This window comes from Sodiomyces alcalophilus (genome assembly GCF_042370955.1).
Source record: "Sodiomyces alcalophilus JCM 7366 unplaced genomic scaffold ACRALscaffold_4, whole genome shotgun sequence".
In the NCBI taxonomy this organism is placed as follows: Eukaryota; Fungi; Ascomycota; class Sordariomycetes; order Glomerellales; family Plectosphaerellaceae; genus Sodiomyces; species Sodiomyces alcalophilus.
This window is the reverse complement of record NW_027263535.1, coordinates 905578-932922: the sequence shown is the minus strand read 5'-3', so window position 1 is coordinate 932922 and position 27345 is coordinate 905578. Positions and strand designations below refer to the sequence as shown.

General features: G+C 58.4%; 8 protein-coding genes across 8 annotated transcripts; 4 read left to right on the top strand and 4 right to left on the bottom strand.

Annotated features, from left to right (window-relative positions):
- Positions 1 to 2474: 2474 nt before the first annotated feature.
- Positions 2475 to 3752, top strand: ACRALDRAFT_2027294 (uncharacterized protein; the record flags this gene model as incomplete). The annotated part of the gene is made up of 1 exon (XM_071020455.1): positions 2475 to 3752. The coding sequence occupies one exon, from the start codon at positions 2475 to 2477 to the stop codon at positions 3750 to 3752; it is 1278 nt and encodes a 425-aa protein (XP_070874590.1).
- A 2153-nt stretch (positions 3753 to 5905) lies between these two features.
- Positions 5906 to 9996, bottom strand: ACRALDRAFT_1043306 (uncharacterized protein). Its single transcript, XM_071015309.1, has 3 exons — positions 9529 to 9996; positions 8932 to 9477; positions 5906 to 8673 (listed from the first exon to the last, which is right to left on the bottom strand). Exons 1-3 carry the CDS (start codon positions 9832 to 9834, stop codon positions 6007 to 6009), a joined length of 3519 nt encoding a protein of 1172 aa, XP_070874589.1. The 5' UTR covers positions 9835 to 9996; the 3' UTR covers positions 5906 to 6006.
- A 555-nt stretch (positions 9997 to 10551) lies between these two features.
- ACRALDRAFT_1051083 (uncharacterized protein) lies at positions 10552 to 12656 on the bottom strand (the record flags this gene model as incomplete). Its single annotated transcript, XM_071015672.1, has 6 exons — positions 10552 to 10979; positions 11059 to 11523; positions 11586 to 11750; positions 11828 to 12021; positions 12186 to 12278; positions 12357 to 12656. 6 exons carry the CDS (start codon positions 12654 to 12656, stop codon positions 10625 to 10627), a joined length of 1572 nt encoding a protein of 523 aa, XP_070874588.1. The 3' UTR covers positions 10552 to 10624.
- A 1382-nt stretch (positions 12657 to 14038) lies between these two features.
- ACRALDRAFT_1076870 (uncharacterized protein) lies at positions 14039 to 15656 on the top strand (the record flags this gene model as incomplete). Its single annotated transcript, XM_071018551.1, has 3 exons — positions 14039 to 14197; positions 14303 to 15038; positions 15116 to 15656. 3 exons carry the CDS (start codon positions 14039 to 14041, stop codon positions 15361 to 15363), a joined length of 1143 nt encoding a protein of 380 aa, XP_070874587.1. The 3' UTR covers positions 15364 to 15656.
- Positions 15657 to 16835: 1179 nt separating this feature from the next.
- Positions 16836 to 20324, top strand: ACRALDRAFT_2041897 (uncharacterized protein; the record flags this gene model as incomplete). The annotated part of the gene is made up of 2 exons (XM_071021199.1): positions 16836 to 17639; positions 17838 to 20324. 2 exons carry the CDS (start codon positions 16836 to 16838, stop codon positions 20322 to 20324), a joined length of 3291 nt encoding a protein of 1096 aa, XP_070874586.1.
- A 423-nt stretch (positions 20325 to 20747) lies between these two features.
- ACRALDRAFT_1071183 (uncharacterized protein) lies at positions 20748 to 22325 on the bottom strand (the record flags this gene model as incomplete). The annotated part of the gene is made up of 2 exons (XM_071017838.1): positions 20748 to 22229; positions 22296 to 22325. 2 exons carry the CDS (start codon positions 22323 to 22325, stop codon positions 20748 to 20750), a joined length of 1512 nt encoding a protein of 503 aa, XP_070874585.1.
- A 973-nt stretch (positions 22326 to 23298) lies between these two features.
- On the top strand, positions 23299 to 26014 carry ACRALDRAFT_1064375 (uncharacterized protein). The gene has a single exon (XM_071016958.1). The coding sequence runs from the start codon at positions 23417 to 23419 to the stop codon at positions 25802 to 25804; it is 2388 nt and encodes a 795-aa protein (XP_070874584.1). The 5' UTR covers positions 23299 to 23416; the 3' UTR covers positions 25805 to 26014.
- Positions 26015 to 26022: 8 nt separating this feature from the next.
- Positions 26023 to 27110, bottom strand: ACRALDRAFT_2053071 (uncharacterized protein; the record flags this gene model as incomplete). The annotated part of the gene is made up of 1 exon (XM_071021663.1): positions 26023 to 27110. Exon 1 carries the CDS (start codon positions 26983 to 26985, stop codon positions 26023 to 26025), a length of 963 nt encoding a protein of 320 aa, XP_070874583.1. The 5' UTR covers positions 26986 to 27110.
- Positions 27111 to 27345: the final 235 nt, after the last annotated feature.

The window sequence follows — 27345 nt, the reverse complement described above, 5'->3', positions numbered from 1 at the left end:
TACTTGCGACGTACACCCGAGTCGGGAATTAAATATACCATATTGCCTTCCTCGTTGGGCCTCTTCATTTACTCTCCCTTTTCGTCCGGCTTCCCTTTGGAGTCTGTGTCCTTCAATATCATTTATCGCAATCCTCGTCTTCGACGGTTTACCAGACCCCACCGATCGTCGAATCGTCGGAATTCTCGAGGGTGACTTTTGCTCGCAACCCTGCTGATCATTTGATCATTCGGAGCAACAACCACCGCCTGATACCGTTATCACCACGGTATTCACGCCTTTTTCATCCCGTGGCACGAAATAACGTCAATCGTCCCGGGTCTATTGTCCGCCCATTCATTGCGCTTGGTCTTCCACGCCTTATTGTTCATCTATTATCTATCATCTGTCATCTATTGTCCCCTCATTTTTTCGCTTTCCCTTTTTACGACTATTTGCTGGTCATGGTCGAATCTGGCTTGTCATTCATATTTCCCATTCCAATTAGCACACAATAGTCTGTTCGTCGAGATACTGTTTGGTGGTCTATTGTTTCGTTTGAATCGTTTTCTTTTTTTCGCTCCGCAAGTCGGTCCATTATCTGGAGCAAAGAGCGTGATATATAGCCTGCCTTTCCGTCGAAGAAGGATATCTGCTATTTGTCTGGATATCTAACCACAGCGAGTTTGGGCTACAAACCATCAAAAACGCTCTCATCTTTGTACGTGCATCGTCTCCCCTTTGATTCCGTCGTCGACCTGTGTCTCCGACGCAGGATTGAAAAGCCTTGTCATTTGAGGTCTTTCGCCTCCCATCGGCAACAGTCTGACCGGCGATACCGTACCCCTTACCCTCCAGTTCGTCAACTGACATGGAAGACCAAAAGTCCGACAGTGAAAAAAACCGTCGCATCGACTGATATCTTTCTCGATTTCCCTTGATACCGTCAATTACAGGGCCCAGCAAAAAGTGAAGATCTAAAAAAAGGTCGTGGTGGCAATTTTGCAAAGCATCCATCGTCGCTTTGGTCGTGCCAAGCAACAAGTCGCCCCTTGACCTTCAGCACCCGGACTCACCGGACCACCGAAAGCAACCCTGTCGACAGGTGTATTCTCGCGAAACTCTGCATTCACAGCTCACCCCGCAAAGCTTCGTCTCGGCGGACTGTCCCCGTTACTATCGGTGCTCCGGAACTTTCGCCTTCCAAGCGGGTATTCCCAACGGACTTCGGCCTCACGGTGTCAGCATCGTGACCTTTTTTGTCATCTCTGACGTCCTTGGTAAGATTGCTGTGAGTTTCCACGCAAACGGCTTCAAGCATTTGAAGAAGCCCTCATCCGCCGGTTTAGACTCATCAGCCTTTCCATCTCCATCTCGCTTTCGTCGCAAGACATTCTAAACACCAACCCATCTCACCACTTTACTACACCGCCCCTCGACCCCGGCCTGAAAGCCTCTTAGACAAACAAACATTCTCATCGCCCCAACAAAACACCATCACAGTTCCGTCTGGCATTCCATTACGAATACTCGGTTGTCCGAACGATTTGAGTTGAAAGCCACCTCAAATTGCGGTGTTGTTGTCCATTGCCTGCCTGTTCGCCCGGCCCTCGTATACTTGGATTTACATTTGCGAACGCCTTGCTCAGCCCAACCCGTTGTAACGCATCTCATTCGGCTTTGCATCCCACCAGAACTCCTGGCCACATCGACACTGCCAAGCCACCGACGGCCCTCCTGCTCGCCGCATCGTCAGCCATAACATACGAAAAGCATCATCGCCGCCTTGCGTCGCCGCCACCAACCAACTCTACCAATTTCCTCTTGTTCGGAGGCCTAATTACTCATCAACGACTACGGTCATCTTTTCCCCAAAGCAGTGAGACCACATTCGAGTCGAGTCCCTTTGGCGATTTTCCTTGGCGAAACAGACCGACCCACATAATTATCGGCTAGCCCGCCCCCCCTCAAAAAGCAACCGAAGATCCCTGCTTCCCATTTGCACCCCTCTCCGTCCACACACACGGCACCCCTTCACTAGCGCTTCCTTGAACCCCCTGTCTAGCGTTTCCCCTAGACTCTCCCCTTTGAGAGTCCGTGGCGCATCGCTTCGTCGTCTCGCTCAGCCTCCGTGGGCCGCACGTCACCCACTGACGCCGAGTTCCCTCCCTCTTTTTCATAAAGAGTCCCAAGGGTTGCCTGATCGTCTGCCAGTCATTCGGGACAAGGGCGCATGAGCTTTGCTGTTCCCCGACTTTGCCCATTCATTCGATATAACATCCACTCCATCACCCCTCCTCGTTCTCACTTTACGACAGCTTCCCCTCCCTAAGCGGCACTTACACCATATTCCCGCATACAACGTACAAAGGGCGACCATCCCCTCTTAGTCATCACCGGGGCCCTTCACTTACACCGACTTGCACCACTTACACCACTTACACGACTCGACACGCGCTCACGCCCTCGCGCCCTCACATCCAAGCCACCTCACGATGGACACGATGGATTCGACACAGCGTCTCAGCTTGGAAGACCTGAATTCTGCGGCTCTCGATCATTTCGTATACCAGCGGGTCTCCAAGCAGATGATTGCTTACCTTGCGGGCGCCGCCTTCAACGTCATCGCCTGCGACTCCCACCTCGCACCGCCCGGTGCCGCCGAAGCCCAGAAGAGATACCAGCTCCCGCCCACTCCGCCCAGGAGTCCCGAGGCGCGCGTGGTCCAGCCGGACGATGGCGACCTCCCAACCCTCGAGGCCTTCATCACCCAGCTCGTCGTCTCGTCCAACGTACAAGTCCCCACCCTCATGTCCACCCTCGTCTACCTCACCCGCCTACGATCGAAACTACAACCGGCCGCCCGTGGCCTGCGGTGCACTACCCACCGAATCTTCCTTGCTTCTCTCATCCTCACCGCCAAGTACCTTAATGACAGCTCGCCCAAGAACAAGCACTGGGCCGCCTACAGCAACATCGATACCGATTTCTACAGCTTCGGCTTCAGCCGGTCTGAGGTCAACCTCATGGAGCGGCAATTGCTCATGCTCCTCAACTGGGACTTGCGCATCAACGAGGAGGATCTGTACCGGGAGTTCGACCCCTTCCTGGCTCCCATCCGGGATAGGATCGAGGCCAAGCACGCCGAGCGCATGTTGCGCCGCAGGAAGAGGGAGGAAGAGGAGCGCCGCCAGATGCTCAGGTCGTCCATCTTTATGCGCCCTGGCTACGCGACTCCGCCTTATTCGAGGGAGGCGTCGCGATCCCGGCACAGGAGTCGCGAGAACCACAACAACAACAACGACATGCGCACGCGCAGCACACACCGCCACCACAGCTCGACCTCGTCCATCACCCCACCGCCCCTGGTCCACAGCGCCAGCTACGACAGCTACCCCAGATACCACAGCCACAGCGCCTCGACCTCGTCGAGCTCGTCCTACGCCGCCTCGGTCGCCGATACCGAGAGCATCCGGTCACGGTCCTCTCGCGCGACGACGCCTCCCGACGAGTACTACGCCGAGGAGGAGCCGTACATGTACGTCCCCGACGGCCGGCGTCACGAGTCGCCTGTCGAGGTCCACGTCGAAAAGGCGACCAGCCTGCCCAAGCGCAAGGAGCTCAGCCGGCCGCCCATGTTCCCCTACCAAGTCAGCCAGGAGGAGTTGGCGGAGCTGGCGGAGCTTCAGGCGGGCGACGGCGGCAAAACCAAGCGGATGCGCATGGGGCGCGCCATGTTGGAGCGCATGTTCGCATCGGTGGCTGTGCGATAGAACCGCGACAGACACGGATACGACACATGAAACGCACACACCCACACACTCTCTTTCTCTCACTGTCACATCTTTTGTGCTGCATCATCTTGCTCGACAAGCATGAGCCGGCGTTGGCGGGGCGGTTTTATTTTCTTTTTATTTGCCTTTTCTTTTGTATTCATGCCTCTCGTTTTTTTCAGTGTTTTCCTCTCATGTCACTAGTAGCATATCAAAAGCGCAGTGTTGGGTTATACCTTATAGATGGAGGGTATGGATTTGCACAGCGACCTCCAATCTCTGGATGCCTCCGAGTTTTCCTTTTCTGTTTGCCATCTCACACCAACCAGGGGTAATGAGGAGTTGCGTTGCCATATGAGCATCATGAGATGGAGATGCGGCAACTGTGGATGGGGAACAAAGACAGTCACCATTTGCATATCAACGGGTGTTGTTAGGGTCATTCTACGAACCATCGAGTCGGGGATTGGACTGGTATGGAGGGCATTTTCGGATCAGAGTCGAAGTCTTCTTTTCATTTTCGGAGTCTTAGGCAGCATGGCATTTCGGACCAAACTCGAAGCATTTGTGTGTTCCTGGAATTATACAACGGTCGCTGGCGAGCACCAGACCCTATTTGTTCATTCGTTCATATGAAGATTGTGGCTCACCCATCTGGCATCCTGACATGGCATTAACATCGTGACAAGACGGGATAAATTGGCCAAGTATGGACTAGGTGGGTGGGTAGTTGGTCGTTGCCTGCTCCCCTTGCCCAACGACGGCTGTCCAAGACCCTCTGCCATCATGACAGTTAACAAACTTTTCACAAGCCAATGTAGCTCGTGTATCGGTGACTCGTGAGGCTTTTCCCACCCACAAGATCGGCCATTGGGTCACATGTGCCGTGTGACCTTGGATGAGTCTCGACAACCACTCTACGGAACGGACACAACTTATACTGTCCAAGGTATGTCGGGCCCGTTGACCCGTCCTTTCATTTGTGTTTTATCATTAAATTATTCGGGTCCCAGTGTGATTAATTTCTTATATTAAGAAGCTTTTCACAAACAGCATGGTAAGCTCTCAACACGTGCTACTGGCTCGAATCGAACCCGAACCGAATGGCCAGCTTGAACGGACCAAAGGCAGAGGGATCGAAGTTTGCACCCCCTGGCTGCTATGACGAGGATACAGACTAGGTAGCAGCGGATAAGGGACCAAGTCGGGACGTGTGAATCATCGCCATCTAGTGATGGGGTCAGTTTGTCAGATGGAACGAGGCGTTTGCGTGGCGGTTTGTTTTCTGGGTAAGCAACAAGGGAGATGTCTGTTTCGCCTTCCCGTAAATTGATGCCAAATATGGACTGAACGGAGGCGAGGCGGTAGATAGCATGGCACGGATTGGTGTGAGAAGAAAGCCATGCCAGGAAACAGTCACAGGAGTGATGCGTCAAGGCAAAATCGGAATGAATTGACCGGGATCGCGCCGCAAAAGACCACCAACGAACCCAGGAATCGAGGTCAGACGACACGAAACTGGCGGGCTGGGCTAAACGCATCATCTAGAGCCCCTGGCCAAAACATCCTCCTCCTGTCAGAGACAGCCCTATTATAAAGTGGCGAATCTGTCATCTGGATATGGTTCCAAGGGCCCCATGTTTTGGGTATACAGAAAGCCTCACGCATAAGGCTGCCCGGGGAAGGCGACTTTAGAGTACTGCTGCTGCAGTGTACCCGGTCCCGGAGAGGCGTCACGGAGGTTTCCCATTTCGCCATCGCATCGGCACGCCGTGGGGGTTTGCGTTGCTGTGTCGCGATGCAGCTTGAACCCCCCCTTTCTCCTTTCGCTTTTCGAATGCCGAAGCTAAGATGCAGATTAAATTGCAGCAGCGGGGCAACCCGGGATTAGGGTAGTGTGACGAGAGGTTCAGCCTCTCCCTGGGAAGATGCCTCGGGGTTCGCGAAGTTGGTGATGTGAGGAAAAGCGAGGAAAAGGTGACCAAATGGGCTCTTGTGCATACGTGGACCGCTTAGTCAGCTGGTTGCCGTGGGTCTTCCGCTTGCCCCCGGACACGGCTCCGTAATGAGCTGCGGATGTGGCTGGGTGTGGCTGGGTGTGTGGCTGTAAATGGAACGCACATCTCATACGAGGTAGGAAATCACTCAACTCTGAACGGTGAAAGAGCATTTATTCAAACAAATCCTCCTTGACATACGACATGAGATCATACATGACACGTATCCGGACATAACCTCCCAACCATACTCTACATCAAGCGTGCGCCCTCCGGAACCCGATCCACGGAATCCTCAACCGCAAGGCCAGCGAGCTCAAGACGACGCTGATGCTGCTCAGCGCCATGGCCAGCGCCGCCCACACCGGGTCCAGCCGGATGTGGTCCCCCGACGGCGTCGTCAGCGGGTACAGGCAGCCGGCGGCCACGGGCAGGGCGACCATGTTGTAGACGACGGCCCAGGCAAAGTTGACGCGGATGCGGCGGAACACGGCGCGGCTCAGCTCGAGCAGCGTCACCACGGCGCCGAGCTCGCTCGACACGAGGACAAAGTCGGCGCTCGAGATCGCCACGTCGCTCCCGCTCCCGATGGCCACCCCGACATCCGCCCGCGTCAGCGCCGGCGCGTCGTTGATCCCGTCCCCGACCATGGCCACCATTGCCCGCCGCCCCGCGCTGCCGTCGCCATCCCCTTCCTCGCTCCTGCTTGTGCCCGCCTTGAGCGTCGACTGCAGGTATGTGATCTTCTCGGCCTTTTCGGACGGGAGAACCTCGGCCAGCACGTTGGACGGGTCGATGCCCACCTGCGAAGCCACCGCCCGCGCCGTCACCGCGTTGTCGCCCGAGAGCATCCAGACGCGCGTGCCTCGGTCCTGTAGTGTGCGCACGATGCGCTGGGCTTCCGGCCGGATGGGGTCGGAGATGGAGAGCGCCGCGGCTAGTTGCCACGGGCCGTGGTGTTGATCGGGGGTTTCGGATCCATTTTCCTCTGGCGTCGTGTTTTGAATGGCCGCGAGGGCGACCGACTTGGCTTCCCGCTTCCACCCCTCCAGCTGCGTCGCGATGTGCTCGGGAATGGGCACGGAATAGTCTCGCATGAGCGACTCATTTCCCACAATCATGTCGGAGCTGTCTTCCGGGCCGTTTCTCTCCCATGTAGCCTTCATGCCCTTTCCCGGAAGTTCTTCGACATTGACGACTTTGACCTCGACCTGTTGTTTCTCTTCTTCTTGGATTTCGGCGGTGCAGTACGAGACGATGGCCTTGGCAATCGGGTGGCTGCTGTTTCCTTCCATCTCCTTAAGGACGGCGAGGAGCGTGCTCCTCTGGCGATCCGGTGCGGCCAGTGCCTCCAATGCCTCGGGACGCGTGACGGCATCGGTGATCTTGGGGTCACCCCCCACGGTCAGGGTGCCGGTCTTGTCAAAGACGACGACGTCGATCTTGCTGGCCTTCTCGAACGCCTCGCCGCCTCCCTTGGCCAGGATGCCGTTCTTGGCGGCGAGGCCACCGCCAACGAAGATGGCCGTCGGCGCGGCCAAGCCCAGACCGCAGGGACAGGCGACGACGAAGACGGCAATGGCGAACTGGAGCGCAAAGGCAATCCGGCCGCTCTCGGCGTCGATGTAATCGTCCGGGAGCGCACCGGTATGGGCCAAGACTGTCCACAGCACCCAGGTGAGGATGGCGAAGAGAGTGATGATGGGCACGAAATACGCCGTCAGCATGTCGGCCACGCGCTCAATGGGAGCACGCTTGGTCTGGCCCTCGCGCACGACTTGCACGATCTGATCGAGCATGGATCGGCCGGCGGCGCCGGTGACGCGCATGAGCACGGCGGCTCCCTTGTTGACCGTCCCGGCGAACAGGTCGTCGCCGGGGCTTTTCTTGATGGGCCGAGACTCGCCCGTCAGGCTCGATTCGTCAAAGTTGGTTTCGCCCTGGAGGACGACGCCGTCGGCGACGGGGGACGCGCCGTGGGGGATCCGGACAACATCGCCAAACTCCACCAGGTCGACGCCGACGACCGAGTCGGACATTTGGCCGCGATCGTCCTTCTCGACGAGGATGGCCGTGCTCGGGCGCAGCTTGCCAAGCATCTCCACGGCGTCGCTGGTTTTCGCTTTGCTGTACGCCTCGATCAGACGGCCCAGCAAGAGAAACAGGGCCAGGAAGACGACCGAGTCGAAGTAAAAGTGGCCATCCTCGGCTTTTTCCGGTTTGTGGACGGCTGCCGAGATCATCTGGCTGACGGACGAGATGTAGGCAATGGTCGTCCCGAGAGAGATGAGCAGGTTCATGCTCCCGAATTTGTAAAACCGGCGCAAGATGGGCGTCCTGCTTCCGGGCTTCCATAGGTTGATCAGTTCCTTGATGGCGCGGATGTGGAAGACGTCGGCGCCGAAGAAGTAGACCGGCGTCGCGAGGATGAAGAGGGCTATCTGAATGCGGCTGAGGCCCGACACCCAGGGACTCATCAAATAGCGTTTGCCGGGGTTGCTATTGGGAAGGAGGCTCATGTACACGATGCCAATGATGAAGGTCGGGATAGCGACGATGAGGCTGAAGATCACCCGCAAAAGCAGCTGGCGCTGGTAACGCGCCGTCACGGCCTTGGATCGCTCCTCCAATGTCGGCGGGTGATATATCGAGGCCTGAAAGGCCGGGTCGGTGGCCTCAATGGCGGAAAGGATTCGGCGAATGGTGAGGGTGGGCGTATCGGGGACGTACTTGATCTTGACCTTGGGGTTCTCCATGGTCGGTTCCGACAGGATTTCGACGTCGGGCTTGAAGGCGGCCAAGGAGTGCACGAGACGGCCGGGGCAGTGTTTGCAGAAGAGCCCGTCGACGGAGATCTGGACGACTCTTTCCTGGGCGGTCTCCAGGTGGCGGGACTCTAGCTTCTCGACGGAAGCCACGGTGGCCTCGAAGCCCATGTCCTCAATGGCCTTGGCGATGTCGTTTTCCTTCCCCTCGATGGTGTAGTCGACGACGGCACTGTTGGAGATCAGGTTCACGGTCACATTCGTTATCCAATCTCTCTTGCTCAGTTCGGCGTTGATGGCGTTGGTACAGGACGAACAGGTCATGCCGCCGACAGCAAGGACGCATCGCCATCGCGTGGGTTCCTTTTCCTTGGAAACCTTGGTCTCCCCGCCCAGCTCGATACAGTCTTCGAGTACGGCTTCAAAGCCCAAGTCCTCGACTTCTCCGACGAGGGAGTCGGCTTCAATCTCGTCTGTGATGTCCACGGTGGCACTGTTGTTCACCAGGTTGACGGTAACGTGCAAAATGCCCGATTTCTGGCCGAGCTGCTCTTCGATGGTGCGAGAACAGGACGTGCAAGTCATGCCACCAATGGATAGCGTTACTCTCCGAGCGCGGGGCGAACTTGCACCAGAAGGCCGGGAGTGGGAAGCGGTATCGGTTGCTACGCTCTTGAGGGGAGAAAGGTCGTCAGTGTCGAGAAGGCTGGGCTCGGCGGAGCCGGCGACTGTGAGTGCGGTTTTTTCACCGTCGGACGAAGCATGGGTTGACATTTGAGAATGCGGCCACGTCGGGGTGGAAAGTTGACACTGTTCACAGTTGGCGAGGTGTGCTTCTCGGCGGTTGCGAGAGTCGGTCGCGGTGGACGAGAAAGCGAGACCGGAAAGATGGACCAGCCGATCGAGGGGTCCATCGTCGCTACTATGTCGGGCATCAAGCCCCGTACTACGAGCGGCCTGGCCCTGACCTGACGCCGCTGTCAGGTTAGTCGAGCTTTCGTCGCTGCCTGCCACGGTGGCGGTCGTGGATACGGTGGAGATTTCAAAGCCAGCGTCCCCGAGTGAATGGGCCATGCGAGAGATGGTGTCAGCGGTCCCGGACCCGGCATGCTTGTGCTGGACTGTGACGACAGATGTGACTATGTTGGGTGAAACCCACAGGACATCGTCACCACAGGCATTGCGGATGGCTTCCTTGATGGCCGAGACGCATGATGGGCAGTGCAAGTTGACGATGAGGAAGGATGTGGTGACGAGGTGGGAGGATGGTGGTCGGCGGTTCGCCGATTTGGCGCCGGACCGACCAGCGTTCTTTTCCATCTGGCTCGGCGGTCTTGTTGATGGTCGAGATGCTGTTGAATAACGGTGCCCGACAAGGTCAGGAGGTGTCTGGGTCTTCGGGTGGGCGAGGGAGTGGTAAGGAGATGCCGATTAGTGAACGGAGCAAAAGAGAATGCCTAGATGGGAACACCCTGTCGCTTGTTATGTATGATGATGCAAGGAACCAATGAGGACCAGGGTCGACGGATGATTCTCTGTTCTTTCGAGTCCAATGTGTCAACTGCCGACTGTCGACCGTTGAGTGACCGTTGATCTTATAACGCCATGCGGTATTTGTGCCGCCATGATCCATCTCTGCCGGTTAAGATCTTTCCTTTTCCTTTTGCTTCTTAGTATTCTGTCATTGTCCGGCACAAATCGCTCGATGCAAAATAATCAACCAACGGCACAAAAGGCGCAACCGCAACGCTGAAATGTTTTATGGATACAACGTAGCAAAGGAAGACCCGATGTGGTAGGTAGAGATCTAGATGCTCCGTGGACGACGGTTTAGGAAATTTCGAGATTGCCACTTGGCTGAGTCATGCGACCATCGGTACCGACCGGTCATATGACTAATAGTCAGTAGCCGAGGGCATGAGTCAGCTTCGGTGGCGGAAGAACAAGCCTCCGAACGGTAGAAGCAGATCGATCCACAGCAGAAGATGCTCCTAGGATGGACACAGAGACGAGCAACACAACAATCAACCGTTCAATCGTTTCTATTTTATCTCATTTGTAAAAATGTGTTACCAAGGAGTGCGGCAGATCTAATGCCTACAAAGCCAGTTTAGTGCGAAAACCGGAAATCCAGCCTCTTCATCCCCTCGTCAGTCGTGTTCAGCTGATACTCCGCCTGCTCCTCCTTGGTCATGGCCGCCCATTTCCTGTCGCGCACCTTGTTCCGCCATATGTAGAACGCCTTGACGACGTAAAAGAGCACAATGTTGTAGCAGCAGATGGCGAGAAGAATCTTGTTGCCCCGGCGGTACAGCGGCTGGTCGTCCTCCCGGTAAATGTTGGACGAGACAATGTTGCCGCTCTGCACAAACATGTTGTACAGCGCCGCGCTGACGGCCCGCGTGCGCACCGAGTTGCTGTTCCTGGCGTTCCACCCGACCAGGATGGCGTGGCAGTACGGGTAGCTGAGGAGGCCCGTCAGGAGCGCATAGCGGATCCAGGGGGCTGGCGTCGGCGGGGAGCACCACCAGCGGCACCAGCCACGCGAAGATCCAGATGTTGGACAGGGACGACACGGCCGCGCGCTCGCGCACCCGCTCCGACACCCACGAGATGATGAGCAGGTTGACGGCGAACAGGAACTGGGACGGCATCGCGAGGAGGTTGGCTTGGAATACCGAGAAGCCCAGCTGCCGGAGGATGTACGACAGGTACGTGCTCGGCGGCGCCGGGGGGATGTATGTCGTCAGTCCGAGCAGGTAGAGTGGCCACTGTTCCCAATCGTTAATGGCACGCCAGAGCATCTTGCCTCCCACGCCCTGTCTGTTGTTCATATCGCCCTTGCTGGGATCGTCCCGTAGTAGTCGGTTGACGAGAATCAGCTCCTCGTGTTCCGTGAACCAGCCGTCCTTCCCTCGGAACCAATTTACTGTTTCACAGGGACCGGGAGGCATGAGGCCCCAGGAGAAAATGCCGATGATGACTGTGATGAGTCCCTCCAGGAGAAAGCTGGTGCCATCGTCAGTTACGGAAAGGCCGGCATTTTAAAAAGGGGCCCAGGGGGAACTCACAGCCATCGCCAACCTCCCCATCCCAGGATCCCTCTCATCTGCAAAACGCCCGCCGCAATCAGAGACCCGAGAATATTCGCCGTGCTAAGTGCTGTCCAGAACCACGACAGCCTCACGGGGAGCTCATTGGACTTGTAGAAATAAGTTAGATATAAGACGATGTCCCTGGTCTCATCAGTCAGCACGAGCAAATGTAGGGGGAAAAAGAGAAAAGAAAAAAAAAATGATGGCCAGCCACTCACGGAATGAAACCTCCCATGAGCAATCCAAGCAGGCATTTTATGGCGTAAAACCCCGCCCGATTACTGAGGAAGGCCTGGGATCCGGACACGATGGACCAGCCCACAATGATGGTGGGAATCCATCTATCAGCTCCCAGCCTCTTACTGATAAGGCCGCTAGGCAGCTCGGCAGCAAGAAAAGAGACGAGAAAAATCTGTAAAACCTGTGAGCAGCTTCTTCGTTTTGTTTTGTCAAGGGAATCTGAGTGTCACTGACCGTTTGACCGTAGTTGAAGTCGTTCGTATTCATGCCCAACTCGGGAAGCTACACTCTGTTACACCGGACTCTCTCCAAGGGCCTTCAGGGATAGTGACTAACCATATTGTCGGAGATGGCTCGGTTGATGCTCTTTCGATGGAGATCGAGAGACAAGAACATGATCCATGCCCAGAGCATGATTCGCAAGTCAATCTACCGCGTTGTAAAGCGACAGGTCAGCAACGGGGTTCTCGTGTGGGGAGCACTGAGCAGATCCGAGAGAGGGAATACCTTTCTGACGAGCTTTCTCTCCTCGTCGGCTGTCCATTGGAAGCTAGGATCGAAGCGGTGCCGGTTCTCGTAGCTGGCACGCTCGTACACTTTCCGCCAGTACTCCGCCGCACTCGGGTCCGAAAACGGGTGGTCTTCCGTCGAGCCCCAGACGCTGCGCTTGACGGCTTTCACGTCTTCTTCGCTATCCGAGGACGGAGAACTAATGGCATCATCGACCGATTTTGCGCTCCACTCCGCCTTGTCGTCTTTCGGGGAGGTTTCCAACGGCCCTCCGGACGGAGGAGGGATACCAGACATGGCGATATCTCGAAAACTTGGGACAGACCGTTCGGAGCAACCGTCGGACGTTTCGCTTCTGTTGGATGAGACTGTGTGGCAATGAGCACATGATATAGATGAAACACCTCCGCGGCGCTGCTTTTTATACGCACAGCTTCATGGCCAATTCGCATATGGGACTCCTTGCTGTCCTGCTTCCATTTGGCCGTCGACTTGCTCATCAATGGTGTCATGATCCAGGGTGTATTGCGTATTGCTGATTTGCATCGCGAAACGAACCCAAAATTCGGCGACGTCTGTCCCACTGTTCGGTTCTTTGTCGAACATAGAATGCCATAGAGATGGTATATGTATGGATGGCGTGACCGTGGGTTTGATATTGCGACATGCCCATTGCCATGGGGTTGATCCGCAAGTGCCGATGACGAGATGCAGAAGTAGCGGATTTCATCATCAGCTTTTCGGGTCGAATAGCGTCGCTGACGATGATCCTCAAGACGCCAACTCGGTCTGGCGGCGGCATCGAGCAGAGGTCTGGCGTCTCGACGGCAACGAAGGAAATTGGGCCTATTCCGTTACTGAACCATCAGCCATGTCGTGTACGAACGTGAGTTACCCTGCTGAGGAAAACGGGTAGCAAGTCGACGTGTCTTGACTGACCCGGTGAGAGGATACTGATACTCGACCACGTCGCCGCCGTGATCCTGGATCCTCCGCTCTAGCAGCCCCCGCAATTACCCCTGTCGCGCTCTCTAGCGGCCTGGGCCCCGAGTTTCCCAAGTCTCCATGTCAGCGTCAGGAGGTTGACGAGGTTGACAACGTGCTATTCGTCATCCGTTAGGACAAGCAAAGTCTTGCTCTAGTCCAGAATTTCTGTCCTTGAGACGCCGAGTAGTTGAGGTCGAGGAACAGAGGTCGAGGAGCATGATAGCATCTTCAACAAGACGAGTGCAAAGTCGGCGCTGGGGCATTGCGTGCTGTCAGCTTCACATAACACCAGTCTTAGCTGCGGGCGTCGGCAGAGTCGTTATCGAGTATGAGTATGATCATCCATCTAGTCATCACGTCATGTCGCGCCATCTACTCCTCACTTGGGCGAAGCTTTGTAACTCGTCAGGATATCTGTCCCTGGAAACGGAAAAGTGCCATCCTCGGTTTCCGCGTAAGCAGGACCAGTAATCGCATAATGCATGGAAGGACAGTCGTCATCCGAACTAGCAAAGAATATGCCACGCGAAACCGTGCCCGATCAAGTATAAAGTCTCGCCATGGAAGCGAAGAGATACGATATCAGTAGAAGAGCAAAAGAGCATCGAGCTGAGCATCACAGGCAGTCGATTCCAAGGCCCCAACCTCAAACCAAGAAACACCATTGCCCTGTTACCATCGCGAGATTTCAAATGGCCCCTTCAGCGACAGAAACCATTACGGTAGCGCCAGTGGCCGAGGTCGCCCAGCTGCGCCTCGAGTCCACCCCGGATCAGTACAAGGAGCTGGCCCCCGTTTCGTACGAGAAAGATGTCGAGACCAAGGGCAAGGAAGGTATCCAGAAAGCCAAGGTACGCAGACGCTTCCCCCTTTGTCGATAAGCTGCGCCACGCCACCAGGCGCTACCCCTGAAACGTGGCCGACCTGGGCTAACATGGCCCGCCATGGCCTGATAGTATCCCAACTACCTCCCTACATGGGACCCCGAGCAAAGATACCCTCCCCTGGAGCCGTTTGAGCACTACGACCACGGCAAGGACGCCGACGGCAGCTTCCCCAACCTCCTGCCGGAGGGGATCGCCCAGGTCAGCCACCTGACTCCCACCATCGGCACCGAGGTCCGCGGCATCCAGTTGAGCAGTCTCAGCAAGGCGGGTAAAGATGAGCTGGCACGCTTCGTCGCCGAGCGCAAGGTGGTCGCCTTCCGCGGGCAGGACTTTGCCGACCTGCCCATCGACAAGGCCCTCGAGTACGGCGGCTACTTTGGCCGGCACCACATCCACCCGACGTCGGGCTCGCCCGAAGGGTTCCCCGAAATCCACCTGGTCCACCGGCAGGCGGGCGACACGTCGGCGCAAAAGTTCTTCGAGACCCGGACCAGCTCGGTCGCATGGCACTCGGACGTCTCGTACGAGGTGCAGCCCCCCGGGACCACCTTCCTGTACATCCTCGACAAGCCGTCCACGGGCGGCGATACGCTCTTTGCCAATGCCGTTGAAGCCTATAACCGGCTGAGTCCCCTGTTCAAGGAGAGGCTGCACGGGCTGTCTGCCGTCCACTCGGGCATCGAGCAGGTTGAGGCGTCGGTGCGAAAGGGCAGCATTAAGCGGCGCGAGCCGGTCCAGAACGTGCACCCCATCGTCCGGACGCACCCCGTGACGGGCGAGAAGGCCCTCTATGTCAATCCCCAGTGTACGTTACCTACCCCGGCCCCTCTAGGGCATCGCATGTGTGAGAGGCAAAATGGAGACTAACAGAGGCCCAAACAGTCACTCGACACATTGTCGGCCTGAAGAAGGAGGAGTCGGACGCCATCCTACAGTTCCTGTATGAGCACATCGCTTGGGGAGCCGACTTCCAGACGCGGGTCAAGTGGGAGGAGGGCACCGTCGTGGTTTGGGACAACCGCGTCACGCAGCATTCTGCGCTGCTCGACTGGGATACGGGTGACAGGCGCCATCTTGCTCGGATTACCCCCCAGGCGGAGCGTCCATTCGAAACCCCTTACGAAGCGTAAGAAGCTTCTGTGTGGTCTTTTGTTAAGCGTACGTAGCATACAATGACGTTACTACTATTTTTGAGACAGTTCGTATACGCTCGGAGCACCAGCATGTCGTGATCAGTTTGATTTCCGTAGAAGCGAACAAGGGTTTGGTTCTTGATGGACTCAGATCAGGGCAGGGTCAAATACTCAATTCACCCACGCCGCCCATGATCCAGGAACTCGAGTCGTCTAGAGTAGTGAGGCTTCACTTCACCAACAACGGCGGGGCTGGCTATTCGTAACGGTTAATCTTCTCGACGGAGCTGGACGAAGCGGTTTGGCCTTGACGTGGATGTCCCGAGTCAAGTGTTCACATGCCGCAACACGGGCCGCGGTCACAGAATGAGGAGGTTCGGAGCGGAATAAATAGTCGCCGAAGGGTACCTGTAACGGAGATTTGCAGGCACAGTCAGACGGAATTCAACGTTCGAGCGTCCTCAATCAATAATCTGTTTACGTTGTGAAAACGCGGTATTTGACAACCACCTCGTGCATCCAGAGGAACGAAGGAAGTTCAATAAAGTGGCCGTATCTGTATTTCCGCGAATTTCCCATCAGCCTTGAGCCCGGCGCAAGTGGCTGATCTAATATGGACGATTATTAAGCGGCTGTGACGGTTATAACGCTGTTCTCGCCGTTTACGACTTCCGACGGATGACTAATGGGTGACCATGACAATTTCTCCCCTTTTTGAATAAAAAAAAAAAGGCAAATGGTCCATGCTCCCAGACCCTGAATCCACTAAGCTACTTCCAGCCTAGCGTGGATTGCGTGATCTTGGGTCATTTTGACGACCCCACGCTTTCGAGCTTCTCACCACCATCGCCTTCAGTATTTTGCCCATTTTTTACCCACCAGATAACAGATGCAACCAACCACCATGATACCCCTGTGCCGTCAACATGCCCAAACTACGGAATTGCGCAAGGACGCATTCCTGAGAATCGGATTGGTAACAGCCACGGGCGGGAGTGGATTTCCCAGAGCAGAGGCGGCAAAAAAAGGGCCTTCACCCCCCACACCCCCCGGAGGTGTCCATCCATTTTCTCGACTTTTCTCTCACGTACCCCGGCGCGTCTCTCCGCTGGTGTAATCTTTTGCTTTTTCTTCTTCCCGTTTAAGCACGATATCTTCCCTTCCTTTTCCTCTCTTCTTCCTCTTCCTTCTCCCTTCAACCATCATCCTCTCCCTCTTAGGTTGTCTCGTCACTCCTTCGAGGCCGTCTCATCCCCTTCATGCCAACTGGGCTTGTCTGGGTAGATGTATGCAAAGTGACCTGGTAATTCATTCTTGATTCTATTCTCCTCCAGTTACCCAGGTTCGACTTTGGCAAGGACTACGCTCCGTCCCTTGCTTTCTGCCGCCTCGTCGCATTGCTTGGTTTCCTCTTCACCTCCTATCTACCTCACTTCTCTAATCCCACTCTCGGGACACATCTCATCACCATGCAATTCAAACCTCAAGAGAGCGCCGGCCCTGGTGCCGTCCTCGATGCCAAGCTGGCCCCTTCCTCGACCGCCAACAGCGACAACAACAAGACCTCTTCCGCTCTACCCTTTGGCCAACACGTTGCGCTGTCCTCCATCTCTGGCCCGACCTATGTGACAGCCCAGCTGCTCGTCCAACAGGTCGCCTACCTCCTCTCCGACAAGATTTTCAGCTACTCGGCTCCCACATTCGATCTCGATGTCGCCGCTCGCGCCTGGGCCGAGGCCAACGAGCCCAACATCCGCGGTCAGCAGACTGATGTCATCCAGCTGCAGACCAGGACGGGCGCCGGCGCCCTCGCCCTCGGCTACATCTTCAGCCCGGACTTTGACATGTCCAAGCGCCATGTCCCTCAGTCTCTGTTTGCCCCTAGCGCCAGCTTGAAGAACCTGCGCGGTGCCCTCGACCAGCTGAGCCTCCTCTACGGAGTCGCCTCCCCCTTTGTCGCCCACGTCGCCGCCCTCGACTACGATGACCAGAACGGCCTGCTTCCCGAGTACGACACCGCCCTCCGCACCGCCGAGGACCTGGGTCTCGGCCTCGTGGCTAGCTCCACCGCCGCCGAGGCCCAACACATGGCTCTCTTTGCCACCCTCATGGCCGCCGTCGTCCCCACCCTCCACCTCTACGACGGCGTCCGCCTCGCCCGCGAGACCTCGCGCATCGTCGACGCCCTGAACCAGAGTGGCATCGCCGACCTCTACAGCACCCTCACCCAGGGTTCGCCCGCCGCCGAGGAGAGGCAGGCCGTCTCCTCCAAGGTCGTGAACCTGCTGAACCTCGTCAACAAGGAGCTGGGCTCCGACGAGGACGCCGAGTCGAACCACACCGCCCTTCTCGCCACCCTCATGACCGCCCTGACCCCCACCCTCGGCGTCGACGAGGGCGTCAAGCTGGCCAGGGAGACCATCAAGGCCTCCAGCGCCCTCAACAAGAAGGGCGTCGCCGAGACGTACAAGAAGATCTCCAAGGAGGCCACCAACCTCAACAAGAGGCTCGACGACTCGGGCAAGGTCATCGAGCTGCTGAAGCTCTTCAACTCGGAGCTCGGCACCACCTACGACCTCTTCGAGTACCACGGCCACGAGGATGCCGAGACCGTCCTGGTCGCCTTTGGCAGCGTCGAGGCCCAGCTCGCCAAGCAGGTCGTCGCTCGCCTCGCCGCCGACGGCGCCAAGGTCGGCGCCGTCAACGTTCGCGTGTACCGTCCCTTCGTCGAGGAGGCCTTCCTCGATGCCATCCCCGCCTCGGCCCGCCGCATCGCCGTCTTGGGCCAGGTCAGGGATGAGACCGCCGTCGAGGACCAGTCTCTTCAGTCGGCTCTGTACGGCGATGTCCTGGCCGCCGTCGCCTTCTCCGACAAGTGGCGCCAGTCGCCCGCCGTCGCCGACGTCAAGTACGCCGCCTCGGTCCCCCTGACGCCCCAGGCCGTCGCCGACATCTTCACCAAGATCGAGGACAGGGATGCCGTGACCAAGCCTTTCCCTTCCCTCATCGAGGCCCAGCAGTACACCTTCTGGGACGTCGACAGCTCCGCCGTGGCCGCCTCCCCCGCCGTCGTCGGGAAGCTTCTTGCGCGCGAGTCGGCCAAGAACGTCTACGTCGACGAGACCTTTGACAACCTGCTCCAGGGCGGTGTGGTGCGCACGGACATCCGCAGCGCCAGGAAGGCCATCGATGCGCCCTACGCCATCGAGGGGGGCGATGTCGTTGCCGTCGGCGACGAGAAGCTCCTCAAGGAGATTGACGTCCTGGACGGCCTCAAGCAGGGCGGCAAGCTTCTCCTGAAGCTCCCCAAGTTCAAGGACGAGGACTTGCAGAAGCGCATCCCTGCCCATGTCTGCAAGACCATCGTCGAGAAGGGCATTGAGCTTTTCGTGCTCGACGCTACGCAATCCGCTGCCTTTGAGGAGGACCCTGTCGCCACCAAGGCGCTCTTCGAATTCGCCTTTTTCAAGATCGCCCGCCCGGACATCTCGGCCCAAGACGTCGCCCAGGACACCTTGAAGGAGGGCGCCACGCCCTCGCTCGAGGAGACCCTGGAGGCCCTCGAGGTCACGCTCCGCACCGTCGACATCCCCGCCGAGGCCACCGAGCTCCCCGTCGACTTTGTCTGGCCCGCGCTCCCGGCCAACGTGACGGCCAACAGCTTCGTCCCCTACGACCAGTTCGAGACGGACGAAGAGGACGGCAAGCTGCTCGACTGGCAAGCCGCCGCCAAGGGTCTCGCTTTCAAGGAGGCCTACGGCACCAAGTCGGACCTGCGCCCCGAGCTGTCGGTCAAGACCCACACCATCACCGTCATGGAGAACCGCCGCCTCACCCCCGACTCGTACGACCGCAACATCTTCCACATCGAGTTCGACCTCGGCGACTCGGGCGTCACCTACAAGATTGGCGAGGCCCTCGGCATCCACGCCGAGAACGACGACGAGCAGGTCCAGGCCTTCATCTCGTGGTACGGCCTCAACCCGGACGAGATTGTCCAGGTGCCGTCGCGCGAGGACCCGGCCGTGCTCGACACGCGCACCGTCTTCCAGGCGCTCCAGCAGAACATCGACGTGCTGGGCAAGCCGCCCAAGCGCTTCTACGAGGCGCTCGCCGAGTTTGCCACCGACGAGGCCGAGAAGAAGAAGCTCGTCGCCCTCGGCGGCCCGGACGGCGCCGCCGAGTTCAAGAAGCGCAGCGAGGAGGACACGGTCACGTACGTCGACATTCTGCAGGAGTTCCCGTCGGCCCGCCCCAGCTTCCACGACCTGGTCCGCATCGTCGCCCCGCTCAAGCGCCGCGAGTACTCCATCGCCTCGGCCCAGGCCGTCACCCCCAACGCCGTGTCGCTCATGATCGTCGTCGTCGACTGGGTCGACACGCGCGGCCGCGCCCGCTGGGGCCACGCCTCGCGCTACCTCGCCCGCCTCCCCGTCGGCGCCAAGGTGACCGTCTCGGTCAAGCCGTCCGTCATGAAGCTGCCGGCCTCGCCCAAGGCCCCGCTCATCATGGCCGGCCTCGGCACCGGCCTGGCGCCCTTCCGCGCCTTTGTCCAGTACCGCGCCCTGCAAAAGGCCCGCGGCGAGGACATTGGCCCCATCCTCCTGTACCTCGGCTCGCGCCACCAGCGCGAGGAGTACCTCTACGGCGAGGAGTGGGAGGCCTACCTCGACGCCGGCGTCATCACGCTCCTCGGCGCCGCCTTCTCGCGCGACCAGCCCGAGAAGATCTACATCCAGGACCGCATGCGCCAGACCATGAAGGACATTGTGCAGGCGTACATCCGCGACGAGGGCAGCTTCTATCTCTGCGGTCCCACCTGGCCCGTGCCCGACGTCACCGATGTGCTCAAGGAGGCCATCAACTACGAGGCCCGCCTGACCGGCAAGAAGGTCAACGCGCGCAACCAGATTGAGAAGTTCAAGGAGGAGGGTCGCTACGTGCTCGAGGTGTACTAGACCAGGTGGCTTTTGATGCTTTTTCGTTTTCGACTAGTGAATACCCACTGCGAAGGAGGAATGAAAAGAAAGGGGAACCAAAATTGTAAAAACTGTATAGACATGTTTTTGGGCGTCAGACATACCATCTTGCTTAGTTCTGCTCTGTTTCAAGCATTTATTCACGTTAGACTCGGCATTCAGCTAGTTTTATTTCACAACATAATTTACTCGTTCAACAAGCAAGCTTGGTTGTACATATTGTACATACGTTCTGTTCCATTCGTGTATTGGGAGTCATGAGACGAGGCTATAAGCAAAATTTTAAAAAGAAAAAGACTACACGTTGAAGTCCAACCAATCTCATAAGGCATACGACCCGTAACTATTCAACAATCCCACCTTATCCACGCACATGTCAATGTTCTTCTACTCTCCGTCCTCTTAATGATGTGTCATGGCATCCTCGAACAGAGACCTCAGCTGCTCCCTTTCCCGCTGCACGTCATCCTGCACGGTCGGAGACAGCATCAGGACCCGACGCTGGGGAAGCGTGCCCTCGACGAGAGCATCCACGTCGGCACTGGTGAAGCCGAGGGCCTTGATGCCGTTGGGCTGGTCGCCGAGGTCGGCGAGGAACTTGGCGAGGGCATCGGCGAGAACGGCGCCGGCGTCTTCCTTGCGCACGCGGCTGACGTCAACGCCGAAGACCTCGGCGGCGGCGAGATGGCGCTCCGGGTTGGAGGCGGCGGTGAAGCGGAAGACGGCGGGGGCGGTCACGGCAACGCTGACGCCGTGGGGGATGAGGGGGTGGGGGATATCGTAGCCGGGTTGGCGGTACTCGGCCGGGTTCTGGCCAGAGATGGGGTAGGACATGCCGTGGCAGAGGTGGACGCCGGCGTTTCCGAAACCCACGCCGGCGAGGGTGGAGGCCAGGAGCATCTCGGACTGGGCCTCGTGGTCATCGGGATTGTGGACGGCGCGGGGGAGGTACTTGACGGTGCTGCGGAGGGCGTGGAAGGAGAAGACGTCGCTGATGGGGTTCGCGCCCTGGTAGGCGGGACGGTTGATGGGATTGGTGGGGCGGGGGACGCGCTGGTTGTAGGGGATGGCGGTCCACGACTCGAGGGCGTGGCAGAGGACGTCGAGGCCGGAGGCGGCCTTTACGGCGGCGGGCATGGTGGCGGTGTTGAGGGGATCACAGATGCCCAGGGTGGGCTTGAGGTTGCGGTGGGCGACGCCGGTCTTGGCGCGGCGCTCGACAAGATCGAAGATGGCGGTGCCGGTGGTCTCGGAGCCGGTGCCGGCCGTGGTAGGGACGGCAATGAGGGGCTTGAGGGCCTTCTCGATGGGGAGGCCACGGCCAATGGGGGCGTTGACAAAGTCGAGGAAGTCGGCATCGGGATAGCAGGAGTACAGGTTCATGAGCTTGGCGGTGTCGATGACAGAGCCACCTCCGACGGCGAGGAAGACGTCGGGGTTGTAAGGGCGGGCCCAGTCGATGGCATGGCGAACGGACGAGTCCTTGGGCTCGACACGCGTAGCGTTGTATACACGGTAGGAGATGCCCTCGCGGTCGAGCGACTCGCGGACCTGATCCATGGCAACCAGGCGGTCGACGGTAGGATCGGTAACGACGGCGACACGTTTCGCACCCATGTTTATCAGATCGAGGCCGACCTCCTGGGTTGAGCCGGGCCCGAAGCGAATGGAGGAGGCGGCCATTTCAAAGGCGTACTCCTTGAGAGGCTCGGCCGGGGTGGCATAACGGCGGGTGGAGGCGCCCGAAGTACGAAGCGGGCGTGGGTTGAATGTTGGCGCAGGAGGGATGTGGTGATGGTGGTGATTCGGATTGGAGTGACACGGGCAAGAGGGCGGATGGGTGTATTGGATTGTCCTAAGGAGGCTCACTGCCCTGGTAGCGGCCTAGAGGAGACGCGGGACGTGTCAGTAGGTCACCTTGCGAAAACAGGGCGGACAGCAAGGACTCACATTTGGGATGACTCGGAGAGAGGGTGTCATGGTTGCGGTGACGTGGGAGGAGAGGACGTATAAGGGAGGTTAGTCGATGGATCGAGCTCAATGTCTAGAGGATCTAGAGATGTAGCATTGGGCTATGGACTATGTGAATTGAATGAACGAGAGCTGAAATGGAGGTAACAGGATGAGAAGGATGAGGACGACGAGGACGACGAGACGAGGACGCTTAAGAGGAGGACAAGAAGCGGTGTCGAGTTGCGGCACCACGAAGCTCGGATTGATCACTAATCACTGTTGGAAAGACGTATGAAGCATAAAGCAACGACCAGAGGCAGGGCTAGAGCGAGACACGAGAGGGTATAAAAAGGGAAAGGACCCAGTTGAGTAGTGAGGGTCAAAAGGCGATAAGGCGTGAAGGAATATAGAGAATATAGAGGGTGTTGAGGGTTGAAAAGAGGGAGAAAAGTGAAAGCTACGAGATGGAGTTGTGATCTCGGCCCTCGGTCAAGGCGAAGCAAAGTGAGGAGGTACCGAGGAGGTGGAGGAACTGGACGAGCTGATGGCAGACACGAGGGAAGGTACCTCGGGTTGACTTGACAGCGGGGTACAGAATGTAGGTGATTACAAGTATATTCCATGTATTTTCTCGTTGTTTTCTACCTAGTCAGGTCCAGTGGATAAGTACCGAGTGGTCATTTATCCCAACACGGCAAGAGCGAGTTGATCGTTGTGCGGGGAAGTGGCAGGGACCTGTGGACTGCGGGTCGACCCCGCATCCCCAGGATTCCTCACCTTGAGCAGGAAGGACAGGGCAAGTCGGCACATGAGCGGAAGGAGATACGTACACAGTGTGAGTTGCGTCAAATACGGTACCACTGAAACGCACGGACCATATCTAACACCCAAGCAGTCACGTGGTCTCCCCCCCTAGTTTTTCGCGGGCGCGCACTTTTACCTAATTCGTGTCCCTCATCCATCTTCGACCCACCCCCTCGACACCAAACGCGCTCACACCCAACGCATTTTCGGCCAACGCGTCGTCTCGTTGACCAGTGTAAGCGACCAAAGAGAAAGGCTCAGTGAGAGGCCGACTACTGGGGAGATCATGCCCTTCGTAGCCGCCGGGTTTCACGATGGCTGCGCCCTGCCCCGATCCCTATCCTCCTCTCAAGAGCCATGACCGCTTTCACCTCCTCGAGTCGGTCAAGCGGCATTACAGTCGCTTCGGCTACAATGTCACCACCCTGAAGACTCGCCAGCGGCCCAATGGCGAATACTACCGCGTCGACTTGGCCTGCGACCGCGGCGGCCGCTACAAGCCCTCCAGTCGCGGCATCCGCGTCACCCGCACCACCAAGACGGGCTGCACTTGGTCGGGCTCCCTCCTGTTGACCGGCGTCGAGTGGCTTCACATCCCCGGTCATAACACCCATAACCACCCGCCTCCCATCCAAGTCGAGGATCCCACCAAAAAAAAGGCCGACGCCGTGAGGAAGAAGGTCGAAGAGCGCACCCGCATCCGCGACCTACTCCCCACCCTCTACCTCGGGTCCTGGGCCACCGGTCCCAAGAACTCCCTGACCGATGTGCCCGGCGTCCTCGTCGCCACCGAAACTGTCCAGCCCAACCGTTCCGTCAACACGGGCGCCACCATTATCCTGCCCCGGAGGACCTGGTTTACCGAGGCCTGCTATGCCGGTTTCCACCGCTTCAACGGCGGCGGCGAGTTGACCGGTGCCCAGTGGCTCGCCGAAAGCGGCCTCCTCAACTCGCCCATTGTCCTCACCAACTCCCTCGCCGTCGGTGACGCCCACCGCGCCGTCTACGAGTATGCCATCCGCAACTACTGCGTCGAGAGCGGAGAGCTCGACGTCTTCATGGTCCCCGTTGTTGCCGAGATTTTCGACGGTTACCTCAGCGATATCACCAAGATGTCCGTCGAGGCCCAGGATGTCACCCGTGGTATCGACCTTGCCACCGACGACCCCGTCAAGGAAGGCAACACGGGTGGCGGCACCGGTGCCGTCTGCCACCACTGGAAAGGGGGTACCGGCTCGGCGTCGCGCGTCATACCGGCGCCGCCGCGGCAGCGGCAGCGTTCGACCTCGGAAGAAGACGGCGACGAAGAGAACGCCGAGGAAGAAAACGAGGAACGCAGCTACACCGTCGGCGTCCTCGTCCAGGCCAACTACGGCAAGGCTTCTCACTTGCGCATCGCCGGTGTTCCCATCGGTCGCATCTTCGACCAGCAGCATCAGCAGCGGGCACAATTGCTGCGGGAGCAGCAACAGATTCAGCAGCAGCACGAGGAGCGATTGCGCAAGCAGCAGGAAGAAGAACAGCAGCGACAACGAGAACAGGAAGAAAGGGCGCGACAGCAAGCGGTGCAAATCAGCAGCGACGAGAGCGAAGAGGACGAGGAGGAGGAGGAAGAAGAAGACGAAGACGAACAGACGTCAGCTCAAAACCAACATCAGCATTCGGGGCATGGGACGGCCCAACACCAATACCAACAACCACAGGCACAGCAACCGAGACGACAACTGCCGCAGCATGGACAGCAGTCAGCCGCTCAGCAGGCCCTGCAACTGTCGCAACACTTTCAGCAACAACAGCACCACCACCAGCAACGCTACCAGCCATACCCGCCGCTTCATCAGCCAATGCCACAACCGTTTGTCGGCATTAACCCCAGCCCCCTGTCGCAACCACCACCGCCACCACCACAACATCAGCACCAGGCATTTCACCCACAGCCGCAGCCACAGCCACAACAAATGCCATCGCCGCAACAACACTTTGCCGGAGTCAGCCCTGGACCCCAAACACAAGCGACTTCAGCCGGAACGGCTTCGACGGCTTCCGCGGCACAGGCGCCCCACACCTACCACCACAACTTCCGCCTCGTTCCCGTGTCCTTGGCCGACGTTACCGCACAAGCGGAGGCGCAGGCCAGGGCGCAGGAACACGCGCGCTCGCAGACCAAAGCGGCCCGGGCGGCGGCCGAGGCGCAGGCCCTGAGCCAAGCGCAAGCCGAGGCCGAGGCCAAGCTCGAGGCCCGCATGTACGACCACCTCCAGCGGCAGGCCGAGATGGCGGTCCGGAAGGAATACAGGGACGGCAGCGTTAACGTGGTCATCGCCACCGACGCGCCCCTCTCGCCGCTCCAGTGCCAGCGCCTGGCCAAGCGCGCGTCGGTCGGGATCGCGCGGACCGGCGGCTACGGCCACGATCCGGCGGGCGACTTGTTCCTGGCCTTCTCCACGGGCAATAAGGTCCCCGTGCAGAAGCTGTCGTCGACCGGACCGCCTGCCGTCGACCCGTACATGCCGCGGACGCACGAGTTGGAGGTGGTGGACGACGCGACGATGAATGGTCTGTTTGAGGCGGCGGCCGACGCGACTGAGGAGGCTGTCTACAACGCGCTCTGCATGGCCGAGCCGATGGAGGGGTTCAGGGGGAGGAGGATGGAGGCGTTGCCTTTGAAGCGGTTAAAGGAGATGATGCAGAGGTACTTGTAGGATCGGTGGAGCTGTGGTGTATTTGTTTGGACTAGGAATTCAGTGTCTGGACTGGATTTCTGCTAGGCGAGTGGGTGGCAGCGCGGGAAGACTGCAATCTTGAAAATTGCACGACGTTGACGACCTAGAGTGAGGTAGCAAAGGAGGGGCATAGCCTGGGAACCGGAAAGCGAAACAGTTTCTTCTTCAGTTTGGTTTCTTATTCACGCCTGTATCCCTCATCTTCCAACGCTACCCACCATCTCCATCCCCCCATCACCACGCGCCATACGCGCCAGAGCCTCCATCGTCCCATCCCAAACCATCCCCGGCGCTCTGGCCCTGATTTCCGCCGTCACGAGCGCATGCTCCGTCGCCAGCCTCTCCTGCGCCCTACCCAACCTCGCCAGCTTGTCCTGCAGCGCATCCACCACCGGGGCCGTGCCCTCTCGCGCGCCGTTCTCCGCCGCATCTTCATGCCCCTGGCCGTGCTGCTGTCGCTTCGGACCTCTACTCTTCTCGGCACCGCCCCGTGGCCGTCTCGCGATGACCTGGACGTAATCCTGCAGACAGCACACGGCGTCCTGGAGTTGCTGTTCCAGGTCCCGGAGGCGCTCTTTGGCGTGGACGAGCTGGTACGTCCCGCATTCTGCGTAGGGGGTTCTCCCGTTTTCTTCGCTTCCTCGGTCGTCTCCTCGGCCATGTTCGTCTTCGTCTTCGTCTTTGCCTCTGTCTGCGGTTATGGATATGGATGCCACGGGAGCCAGCAATGTGGAGGCGCTGCTACTGTTGGTGCTGGACGTGCTGGCGGTGCTGACGACGGTAGATGTTGACGGACGGCGCGATGAGGGAGTGGTGGTAGGGGTGATAATGGGGGAAAAGGGGACGCGGAGGGGGCTAAAGGGTGGCAATGGGAGGTTAAAGTCGATAATGTGGAAGCTTTTGCGGCGGGTGTGGAGTCTTGCTTCTTCCTCCTCGCGGATGGACTGGAGGGCGGCGAGGAGGTCTTGCTCGTTCAGCTTGCTCAGGTGGAAGTGGGAGGACGCCGGGGGAGAGGGAGAGGGAGTGGGATCTTGCGTGGTGAGGGAAAGGGGCGCTGGTTGGGCGGCTCGGTAGGGCTGACCCGGGTCGCCGGCGGAAGCGAGGATGGGATGTTGATGGGATATGGCCTTGGACGGTGTGAGCGGGTAAGGCGCCGTCATGAGGGTCGTCGTGGGTTGTAGCCGGGGAAGGCAGGGTCTGTTTGTAGGCTTCGCTAAGGGGGTTAGATATGCTGCATGCTGAAAGGCGTTCTTGGGGGTTGCCAACCTTGCACGGCCTGGGAGATGGACTTGATGCCCTTTTGTAGAACCAATACATCTGACGCCCTTCTAGCATCGTGATCGTGTTCGCCGTTGGGGCTGTATAGCTCGAGTTCGGTCTCATCTTCTTCGAGGACTGGCTCGAGCATCGTCTCTCTTGTAGGAACGCGCATTTCCGTGCTTTGTAGACGGTATTGCGTGGAGCGTAGGACAGGCAGAGGCAGAGAGACTCAGGACTTCAAGAAAGACAGGCGAGCTCAA